At 34.0% G+C, this 11,942-nt stretch overlaps 1 protein-coding gene across 1 annotated transcript; it reads right to left on the minus strand.

Moving 5' to 3' along the window:
• Positions 1–4,592, minus strand: LOC137816364 (probable pre-mRNA-splicing factor ATP-dependent RNA helicase DEAH5). Its single transcript, XM_068619468.1, has 3 exons — positions 4,209–4,592; positions 834–4,056; positions 1–512 (listed from the first exon to the last, which is right to left on the minus strand). Exons 2-3 carry the CDS (start codon positions 4,043–4,045, stop codon positions 119–121), a joined length of 3,606 nt encoding a protein of 1,201 aa, XP_068475569.1. The 5' UTR covers positions 4,046–4,056; positions 4,209–4,592; the 3' UTR covers positions 1–118.
• Positions 4,593–11,942: the final 7,350 nt, after the last annotated feature.

Here is an 11,942-nt window from a genome sequence, read left to right on the forward strand (position 1 = left end):
TAACAAAAATGACAATATGTCTAAATTTTCATTTAATTCATCGTCTAAGGAGAAAATATACATTAACATATGACAGTATCCAAGACATTGCATTGAGAAGAAATGAATGAATTACATATCATGCACGGCGCTTACTCAAACGCCATGAATTTGGCTCGTGGTATCTATCATAGAGTGGTTCAATTCGCTCTTGACGCTTCCGCTTGCTCATCTTTGTAGGATCTGCCACTTTGAAAAATCTTGGAGCCAATTCAACAAGCCATTTGGGGTCTATGACAGTGACCTCACGCATATACTCCTTAGTTGTCATCACAAGCTCATGGTATATGACCCAGTCTGGCTGCCTCTGGAACAAAGCAGAACTTGGATGGATATACACAGGTTGGTTCTCAACTAGGGTTCTGTACCCTTCTTGGGGATCCTTTCTGGCAGCATGAAAAAAGAATCCAGCAGTGATAGCCTTCCTTACTTTGGTGAAGTTTTTTCCAGCACTTACAACATCCAATTTGTACCTGAATATCCATACAAGTGATTTAGAATGCAATTTAATATGATTATTAAATAATAAAGCAAAGAACTCTAGTCAACACAACAACTATCAACCACAACAAAATGTTGCTTACAAGAAAAACATGAAGCCTGAAGTCAAAATACTCGGGGGAATCCCTTATATAAATAAAGAGAAGAATTTGCAATTTTCACTATAAAAAGAATCTTAAACTAAAAGACAATAACATTTATAAAACCATTGGGAACCTGAATAATTCTGCATAGTAACATAAAGCAACATAGCAAGCAAACAAAATAGTTAAAAGAATAGATAGATATCATACTTATCCATAATGGTGAGAAGTTGTTTCCTGACATCCTGTGCTCTTCTCAATGATCTGGATTGCACGAAATTCTCAAAACACCAAGGCCCAGAAAAATTCTTGGCTTTCCAAGCCTCATAAACAGCAAGTAGTGTAAGATGATCACCCTCTGGCTGGAAAAACTTTGCCCTCTTCTGATCTGCTTGAGCTTGCTTTTCCCTTGGCCTGTAAAATATATTACCGGTCTGGATCATGGCAATTATGGTCAAAATTTCATCACTGCATCCAAGGTCCACACTGGCAAGCAACATCTTGGACAAAGGTGGATCCAAAGGAAATTCTGCCATTTTCCTCCCCAATTTGGTCAAAAGGCCCTCTTCATCCAATGCTCCAAGACTATAAAGCTGCTCCATGGCAGAAATCAGTGCTTGAGGTGATGGTGGATCCATAAAATCAAAGGACAGTAGATCATTTATCCCCATAGCTTTCATATTAAGTGTAGTCATCCCCAGATTTATCCTTTGAATCTCAGGAATTGTAGTTGGAGACATCTCATTCCTATATGCACTCTCGGTATAAAGGCGATAACACTTCCCAGGTCCAGTACGCCCTGCCCGTCCAGCTCTTTGTTTGGCTGATGCTTGTGAAATTGGAGTTATCACCAAAGAATCAAGACCTTGCTTTGGGTTATAAACATTTTGCTTAGCAAATCCAGGATCAATAACATAAAATATCCCATCAATAGTCAAAGAAGCCTCAGCAATGTTAGTAGCCACAACCACTTTCCTTTTCCCGGGAGGGGCAGGGTCAAATATCCTAGACTGCATTTCACTAGGAAGGGCACTATAAACCGGTAAAATGATCAGCTCTGGAACATTCTTACCTAATCCTTTCATTCTCTCATATAGAGATTGGCAAGCAAAATCAATCTCCTCTTGCCCAGTCAAAAAGAGAAGAACGTCTCCCTCGGGCTCCGTCAAGTGGATCTGAAGGACAGTTATTAAAGATGCATCTAAATAATCACTTTCGGGCTGTTTAGTATAAAGTATCTCTACAGGAAAAGTTCTACCGGGAATTGTAAAGATGTTACAGTTAAAGAAATATCCTGAAAATTTCTCAGCGTCCAGTGTAGCAGAGGTGACAATCAATCGCAATTCAGGTCTTCGCTTCACTAGCTGCTTGAGCAGTCCAAAAAGAACATCAGTATGAATAGTTCTTTCATGGGCTTCGTCAAGCATTATAACAGAATACTGTGACAGATTCTCATCGACCAATATCTCCCTAAGAAGCATACCATCTGTCATGTACTTGATAACAGTATCTGGTCCAGTGCAATCCTCAAACCGAATGGCATAACCTACTTCTTCTCCCAATCTACAACCAAACTCTTCGGCTACCCTCTTCGCAACTGACATTGCAGCCACCCTACGAGGTTGAGTACATCCAATTTTTCCTCTAGTGGTATAACCAGCTTCGGCAAGATACTGTGTAACCTGAGTAGTCTTACCTGAACCAGTTTCTCCAATAACTACCAACACCTGATTATCATGCACAGCCTGAATCAATTCTTTTTTTAACTTGTAAATTGGCAAACTCTGCCTCTGCTCCTGAATAGAAAGCTTTGACCTTTGCCCAAAGGTAATTGTTTTCCCATATGCATCCTTCTTCCATTCTGGCATATCATAGGCTGATAAGCCAACACCTCTAAGCTCCTGGGCAAGATGCCTTTCACCTGACTCTGGCATAGGGTCTTCCCAAGGCCGATTGAGATCCTTCGGAATTGAATCAAGCATTGTCCGTTGTTGTTGTTCTCGCACTTCCCTCCGCTCCTTTATAAGTGCAGACTGGAGTGCAGCAGCTCGACCCAGAGAACCTTCAGGATTCTTAAAAATCTTAACAGGAGACATATCCATTGAGTATCTGCTCTGCCCTTGCAAGAATGCGGGTTCATCCTCATTCAACTCAATCTCAAGCTCCTCCTCAGCACCTTCCTCTTGGTACAGCAATCCATCTCCCTCTTCATCATAAGTTGGGTACTCTGAAACACCCATCACACCTGACGCAATCAACTGTTTTGCTTCCCATTTCTCCGGTGAGCTCATTCTCTTCAGAGGTCTCCGCGAAGAACCAACATCATCTTCTTCTACAATCCTGATACCTGAAAGCCCTGTCCTGGAAACCGGCCCATCCCTTAAACCCTGCGGATTCATCCTCAAGGTATCATCCTCGGAGCTCTTCTTCAACGGAAGGAGATCCTTACCTGTGTGCTGATCAACGTCCCTCATGGAAAGAGACAACTTCTGTCCCGAAACTGAGATCACCTTTACATAAACCTCCTGGTCGCGCTTAATGACGTCTTTGGCATTTGTGATCCTCCGAGTGGCCATCTGTGACACATGGACCAACCCCTCCTTCCCTCTTATGTCTTCTAACTGGACAAAGCATCCAGTCTCCATTACCCTGGACACCCTCCCTTTGTAAACGGCATATAATTCAGGTTCACCAGAAACTTGCCGTGTACCCTTTCTGTTCCCCTCTCTATCCCCATTCTCCCTTCCGCGCCCATTCTCTTCATAATCATCTCTCCTGCGCCTCTCATACTTATCACCATCTTTATCTCTATCTCTATCTTTATCATACTTATCTCTTCCTCTTCTGCTGTAATCCCTCCTATCATCTTCATCGTCTCTATCTCTACCTCTTCTGCTGTAATCCCTTCTATCATCTTCATCATCTCTGTCTCTTCCTCTTCTGCGGTGATCCCTTCTATCATCTTCCTCATACCTATCTCTGCGCCTATCTCTTCGATCTCTGTCTCTGTACCCATCATCTTCCTCAATTTGCTCACTCAGCTTCTCCTTGGCCTCAGATTCCATCTCCTTCCGAAGCTCCTTGGCCCGGTCCCTATCGTCTGCGATGGCCAGAGCCTTGAACTTGGTCTTGCCGTTGCTACTCTCTTTCTCCTTCTTCAAATCCTTCGGCTTCGGAGGGAGAATCGCGTGAATAATAGTGAGGAGCGTTCGGACAAAGTAATCCGGCATCTCCGCACCATTCTCCTTCAACTTCGCGTCAAAATCCTCAACATTCTCCGACGATCGACCCAACTCAGTGATGAACTCCGCTAGAACTTTGTCGCCGGTGCCGGTGTGGGACTCCAACTCGGTGCACACCTTCGACACAAGCGACAAGTATTCCAGCTTCTTCAATCCATCCTCAGGATTATCTACCGCCATCTATCGAAACCCTAATTAAAAGAAAAAAAAAAAAAAACACTCGTCAAAATTCCTTGAGTTCAAAACAAACAAACGCTGAAACGAAGGCTAAGTCTCTTTCACAGAAACAAAATTGATTACGATGAAAAACGTAGGGTTCATAAGCACGTGACAGTGTATGTACCTGCTGAATGGAAAAACAGGGGCGCGTGGGCTTCGCGTGGAGACGAATGAAGCGCGATTGAAGTGGGTAGTATCTTCTCAGAGCACGAAAAACCTTGTTCCTCGTCGATTGCTGGATTTCGCAGAGACCTAGTTACAGGGACGATTGGATTCGAAGGTATAAACCAGAACTAACCTAATGCAAAAGAAGCATTCATTCGAATGAAAATAAGATGAAAAGAAAAACAAGTGAAAAAAAAAATGTAGGCGTTTATGAATAAAATAATGGATTAGGGTGTGTTTGTTTCCATGGGAGAAGAGGGAGGAGGGAGGGGTGTTTTTTGTGTTTGTTTCAAGGGTTTTGAGGGTGGGGGAGAGGGTAAGTGCTTTTTTTCATTCTTCACAAAATGAAGAAATTTGTGGAGATTAAGTAGGATAGTTGTATTTTACCAAAATACCCTTAGACATGCATTTTATTAAAATATCAAAATTAAATATTACATAAATTTATTTATAATTTCAAAAATATTTAATTATACTATTAATAACAACATACAATTATAAATAATAAAAATACAAAAAATTATAATATTAACAAAATATATATAGTTATATAAAATAATAAATGAATATAATAATAAATATTATTTTCATAAATTTTAATATATTTAATAATTTTATTTCAATTTAACACAAAAATAATTTTTATTATATTTATTATAAAATATAAGTAATTATGAATATTATATATTAAAAAATTAATTAATTCAAACCTACACACAAAAAGAATCATAATTCATTATTTTAATAACAAGGACAAATTTGTAAACTTACAATAAACCATCCTTACAAATTCACTCTATCATCCTTCAATCCAAACAACCTCACATATCCTCACTCATTTAAATAATGTGTACAATTAATCAATCTTCAAATTTCATTTTGTAGGGATAAATATGAGAGTACAATTATATTTTATTCACAGACAATATTTATATGTACTTATTCCAACAAAGAGACCTATTTTTAATTGTTGCCGGGGAACAGGTTTGAATTGTTGAGTATAATTTCCTAAATATTGTAAATATTTTAATTGTTTTGATTTGTTTTGATTTTGTTTATTTTAGATTTGATTTTATTTTAATAGATTTGCTTTTTTAAAAAGAAAGTTGTTGTTTTTATTTGTTTATTTTCTTTACGTTATTTGTTTTAGTTTGTTTTTATTTTTATTTTTATCTTATTTTTATTTTATTTTAATTTTTCTTTTGAATTTCTTTTATTTTAGTTCTTTTTAGGTTTAGTTACGTAGTTTTATTTAGGTTTAGGTAGTTTTTATTTATTTGTTTTAATTATTTATCATTTCTAGTTTTAGTTTTTATTTTTACGTTAGGTAGTATCTTTTAAATAAGTTTGTTAGTTTTTTACAATTATAATCTTCTATTTTATTTTGTTTTATTTTATTTTATTTTTATTTTATTCATATTATTTATTTGTTATTTTAAGTACGTTAGTATATTGTATTTTTTAAGTTTTTATTTATTTTTGTTTTATATTTTTTATTTATTCATTTTCTTTTCTCTTTTTTTTTTAGTTTTTATTTTATGTAAGTTTTTATTTATTTTTTTCTGTATGTTTTTGTTATTTTTCTCTTAGGGTTATTTTAGTGTTTTATTTTATTTTGTTTGTGTTATTTTTATTTTCTTTTGCAGATTTATTTTAATTTGTTTTTATTTTTATCTTCAAATTTATTTTCGTTTTTATTTTGATATTTTTTTTTTTAAAAAGAAAAAATATACTCTTTTTTTTTTCTTCACTAATATGTTTTAGGGTGAAAGCAACATGACAGAAGAACAAACACCACCTCCTAAGAGGACACTTGGAGATTATGTCATGTACCAAGGACCAAGGCATTATTCTAGTATCGCAATACCTGCTACCGCTAAGACCTTGAAAATAAATCCCAATTTTCTCACTCTCATCATTACCCATCAATTCAAAGCAATGGATCATGAGGATCCATGTTCACATTTGTCTACATTTTATGAATTGGTGGGAACAATGGGCTTTCAATCAGGTGATCACTTCCAAATCAGAGTCTCACTAGTTGGAAGGATGTAGAGGAAAAATTTCTACAAAGATTTTTTCCAATTTCTCGCTACATCAAAGCAAAGTCTGAAATTTCTCTGTTCAGACAGGGAGAAGATGAATCATTTGGTGAGACATGGGAAAGATTTAAAATGATGCTTAGAAAATGCCCAAATCATGGGTTTGAAGATATTGCTCAACTGAGCATATTTCTCACCGGTCTCAGATCTGACACAAAGATGCTCCTAGATGTTGCAGCTGGCGGCACAATGACGACTCTTGATTATCAAGCCCAACATGATAGACAAAATACTCAGAAGGAAGGGTCGTTAGAAGATGCACTCTTGGCTCAAAATAAAATTCTGACACAGCAGATTGGGCAACTAATCGCGCAAATGGCTAAATTACCCCAACAGTTATATGTTGTGCATTCATCTCAAAGCCATAGTCAATCAATCATGTGTGATTTTTGTGGAGGTTATCATCCTAATGGTCACTGTTCTTATCTAAACAATTCACCTGAAGTTGAGGATCCATTCATGCTTGAAAGAATGAGTAAAGTTGAAGAAGCCCTAACAAAGCTTGTGATAATGGAAGAAAATAGCATGGCAACGATCAGAAATATAGAGATCCAAATGGGAAAAGTGGCCAAACAATTTGAAGAAATACAAAGTGGTCAGTCTTCAGTTGACAACCAAACCAACCCAAAAGAGCATTGCAATAAGGTAATAGCTGAAAAAGAAGATGAGACTGAAGAGTTAGAGAGAGAAATGAAACAAAGTGAGGAAGAACAAAATAAAAATAAGGAAAGAAGTGTTCTTGAAAAAGATTTATCATATCCTCATCCTCCTTCAAAAATAGAGAAGGACATAAAATTCTTTGACAAATTGCTCCCTAGGAATTATTTTGCAGGAAATCTGAAGCAAGATTCAACATTTGAAAGATTTCTAAAGAATAGGAGCTATATTGAAGAGAGAAATAGAGAGATGGAGGCTAGATGCAGTGTCATGACTCAAAGGGACTTGCTTCAAAATACCAAGAACGTAGGAAGTTTTAATCTTCCCGTGTCTATAGTTTCTTTATTTGTGGACAAGGCTGCACTGTATTTAGGCGATTTGGAGGTTCAACCCACCAAGATGCAGTTGGCAAAAAGATCCATCAAAGATCCTTATGGTGTGGTTGAAGTTGTTTTTGTAACGAGGAAGAATGCATACAACATGATGCAACAAAGAAAGTTGTCCATCTTGAAATAAACAGGCGTCAAGCTAGATGACGTTAAACGAGCGCTTACTGGGAGGCAACCCAGTCCACACCTAATCATTTGCAGGTTATGTATTTTTGACCTGGGGACAGGTTCTATTATTCAGGGGGCAGATCCAGCAAATGAAGTTTTAACAAAAAGCTGGATGACTTCTTAAGAATAGAGGATTGAGCAAAAATATGGTTTTATCTTTCTAATTATCTTTTCTTTTCAATTATTTGAATTTTGTCTTATTTTATTTATTTTATTTTTCGGTTATTTTGTTTTTTTGTTTATTTGCTTATTTGTTAGTTTGTTTTTATTGCTTATTTTGAATAAATTTCATGTTTTGTTAGTTTGGTAATTTTAAGTCTTGAATTATCTTTCTTGACTAAATTTCAGTTTTAATTTGTTTGTTTTCTAGTTTATTTTTTTTTTTCAAATAAAAAAGAACTAGAATATTAATTTTGAATTGTGGAAAAAAGAATTTGAGTTTAAATATTAAATAGTGAGATGAATTAGACACAGGTTAGAAAAGAAAATATGATTGAATCCCTATTCAAATGTAGTTAAAATTATGATACATGCAAATTTAACAGGATGATTGATTAGGACAAATAATGACAAGAAAAAAAGGAATGAGACCATTGAAACCAAGTGAGTGTGTGAACCTTAAACAATTTTGAGGGTTTTACTGATGAATTGACAGTTGTGGTTGCTTAATTTTTATTTTTGTTGCATCATAAAAGAGCATGAAGATGATTGAGGCATTTGTTTGTGTTAATTAGGAGCCAGGGCCAAAAAGCCAACCTTTATATTAGACTTCCATTTTTTTTATATCCCCTTTGGGCTAAGAAATTTTTTGTTAATATTGCACCTTAACCTTTATTGATATAATTTTTTACCCTTTAGCATGTCTAAGGAAGGAGAACATAGATGCAATACATATAGAAAAGGGAATGGTTGGTTCTGATTTTGAAAGTTCAAAAAGTTGAAAATAGGAAGAATCTTTTCCTATTATTGAAAAAAAAAACAGAAACAGAAGAAGAAAAAGAAATAAAAAAAAAGAAAGATAGAAAAAAATTTCATGAAAATCACTAAAAGAAAGAAAATGAGGAAAAAGATGACATCGAAAGAAAGTGGTAATTAGATAACATATATGTTCTCTATAATTGAATTGTAGGTATGTTCTTCTTCTTTAAGATGTGCATTTTGTTATCTAAGAAAAACCAATATTTTTTGGAAGCCCAGCCTCATTACAACCCTGTAAAAGACCTCAAGATTCATGTTTCTAATATGTTTGTGATTTGAAGATGAAATAAAAAGCAACTGTGATTTGTTATGATTCAGTGAAAATAGAGAGAAACACTTACCCGTGAGCATATGAGAAGATATTCCTTGATGAATTTTCATTTATTTGTTTTGATTTGATCCTGGAAATTGATTGTGTCTATAATTTTCTATATTTGAATTTGGAAGCATCATAAGTTTCTAATTTGATATGTTGTTTAGTGAATTAAGTTGTTTGATATTTAAATTCAATATATATTCATTTACTTTGCTTGAGGACAAGCAAGATTCCAAGTTGGGGAGAGTGATAAGTGTCTAATTTCAGTAATATTTCATATTAAAATATAGGCACTTATGAGGATTTATTGCTAATTTACATATAAATAATCCATAATTTATGAATTTATACCTTTTTACATTTTTTATGATCTTTATTTGAATAAGAGTATTTTATTCCCAAATTTAGTGTTAATTGCAGATTTCTAAGGAAGATTGGAGATTTGGATGAAAGATGAATGATTTGAGTTAAAAAGATAAAAGATAGAAGGTCTCAGAATGGAAAAAGATGCAAAGAAAGATTGGGCCTTTTTTATGTTTTATCATTTAGCCCATTAGCGCGACATAGGAAACAACCTAACCCTAGAAAATTAGGATAAATAGAGGGCTAGAGGCTCAACCTTAAGGTGCCAGATTGAGAGGAAAACACCATAGAGTGAATTGTAACCCAATTGGGAGAATGGAAGGTGATAGAAGTATGCATGGCTAATTCTACCTTTGGGATTGGGAGTAATCTGCTCAAACTCTTATGTATTGAGGTGATATTTTATATATTAATATTCAGTTCTTGATTGATTATTGGTATTGTTGTTTTACTTTTAATTCTCCGTGACAAATTGAGAGTCTTAAATCTGACCGGGAGGTATTTTTAGGGTTCGGACCTAAACAACAATACTTAACATATTTGAGTGCTAGGAATAAACTTGAAATGTTAATTGCTATTAAACGTCTGAGCTTCGTTCTAAGTTGTTCTTATAAGTATGCGAGGGATCGATAGTTAGGGAACATTCTTAAGGATTTTATATGCGAGGAATCGATATAAATGATTTTTATACGGGCATCAATTTCAATTAAAGAACTTAATATTAACATGCTAATCAAAATACATGAGAGTGAGAGAGATGAAACTTAATCCCAATTTTTCCAATTGAAGCAACTAATTCTTTGTTTGTTTTCTTATTGATCAGTGCCAACATAATCACTTCACACTCTTTTTTATTGTTCTGTTGTTATATTTAGCGAATATTGTACTCGATGATTCACTGTTCTTTGTGGGATCGATATCCGTCCTTAGGGACAATTATTACTTCTGACAAACGCGGTGCACTTGCCGTAAAAAGTCATCAGGTAACCTTTAGTAAACCTCATAATTTTATTTTTTTAAAAATTACTACTAAAGACATATATTATCAATCTCACATTTTAAATATACAACTATTTTATTAAAATAAACATATTATTGTATTGGTTGATTATTAAAAAACATCCTTGAAAACATATAAAAAAAACAAAACGGTACATGCGTAAATATATATTGAATACGTCACTGAATGCATATAATAAATAGTTCATTAAATGAATCTAATAAATATAATATTTTAAATCTGATTATTTTTCTTTTTTTAAGTGTCTTGAATTTTTAATTTTTTATTTCTATTAAACCGCTGAAAATTTGTAGAAGACCCCACATCAACGGGATATCATAGTATATAAGTGGATGTAAATTTTATCTTATGAAAAAAATTTATAAAGTTGAGTTAGTCTTAAATTACACTTCTTAACATGTGTCATAGTCATTTAGAGTCTATGGTAACGAGTGTATGTTGGACCTATCAGAATTCTGCTATTGGACCATCCATAAATATATAGTCTTACACATGAGTTGACAGGTCTCAGCGATGAAGTGTGTTAAAGATCTCACATTAACTAGAGATAAAGACTTTTCATAATATATAAATGGATGCAAAATTCATTTTATAACTCGATTTTATAAGATTGAGTTACGTTTAAAGTTTATTTCTTAATAATAATTATTTAGTTTTTGAATTTATTGTTATTATTTGAGTTGTTGAGTTACATGTAAAGAATAATACAATGAACAAGATAATAGGAAAGGAGTTTACAAAAGAGTTATTTATTGATTAAAGTTTTTCCAATACAGCAAATCATGGATATATTTTCTTGAAAAAACCTTTTCTTCATTGCAATGTGTTATTTCTTCTTCTCACATTCTTGCAAACAAAATTTCACCACAGAAGCAATAACATCACCATTATCTGCAAATGGAGTTCATCACAAAAAACCATTAAAATCATAATTTGACCCAATTTCACATAATAACTATGAAATCATAAGAAAAATGATTTTCTAAATAAATAAAATACCAGTGTTGATTAAGCCACAACTAGAATTGCAATCTGGCACAGCAACAACAGCAAAAGTGGACTCATCTTCACAATATTTCATGCAATCTCTCATACATAATTGATATAAAGTAGGAGATGATATCAAAGGTGCACACTCGAATACACATTTTGCCCTGCAACTGATATTATTTGACTCAACTTGAGCAAATGAAACACTGTAATCACCTCTTATGAAACCCAACATAATCATCATCATCATTAAAACTCTCATACTTTTCATCTTAATCTTTGTTTAAGTTCTTTTCTAAGCCTCCATCAACTATAACTTTCAAGAAAAAAGACACATCAATTTATAGTCACAACACAATTTAATTAACATAATATAACACTTAGCAAATTATTGTAGTCATGGTTGTTTGCCTTTCACTTATTTAGGAGTGCCTATCTTTGTTGGTGCTCCAAGGGGTCGTTTTCTTCAACCTTTGGCTGATAAAGTCAAATTGAAGTTAGCTTCTTGGAAAGGTAAATCTCTTAGCATGATGGGTCGAGTTCAGTTGGTCAATACGGTGATTACGGGTCTTCTAGCTTATAGTTTTAATTTGTATAAATGGCCTGTTTCTCTTCTTAAGCAAGTTGAACAGTGGTGTCGAAATTTTATCTGGACTGGTGATATTCTGAAAAAAGGTATAGCTACTGTTAATTGGGATACGATTTGTTC

This window comes from Phaseolus vulgaris, chromosome 1, assembly GCF_000499845.2.
Source record: "Phaseolus vulgaris cultivar G19833 chromosome 1, P. vulgaris v2.0, whole genome shotgun sequence".
NCBI lineage: Eukaryota > Viridiplantae > Streptophyta > Magnoliopsida > Fabales > Fabaceae > Phaseolus > Phaseolus vulgaris.

Excerpts from the sequence above, each read along its gene's own strand:
- LOC137816364 (XM_068619468.1), bottom strand. The coding sequence starts at position 4,045 with ATGGCGGTAGATAATCCTGAGGATGGATTGAAGAAGCTGGAATACTTG. Across the intron at positions 513-833 it reads CTTCTCACCATTATGGATAA|GTACAAATTGGATGTTGTAA; the intron begins GTATGATATCTA and ends ATGGATATTCAG.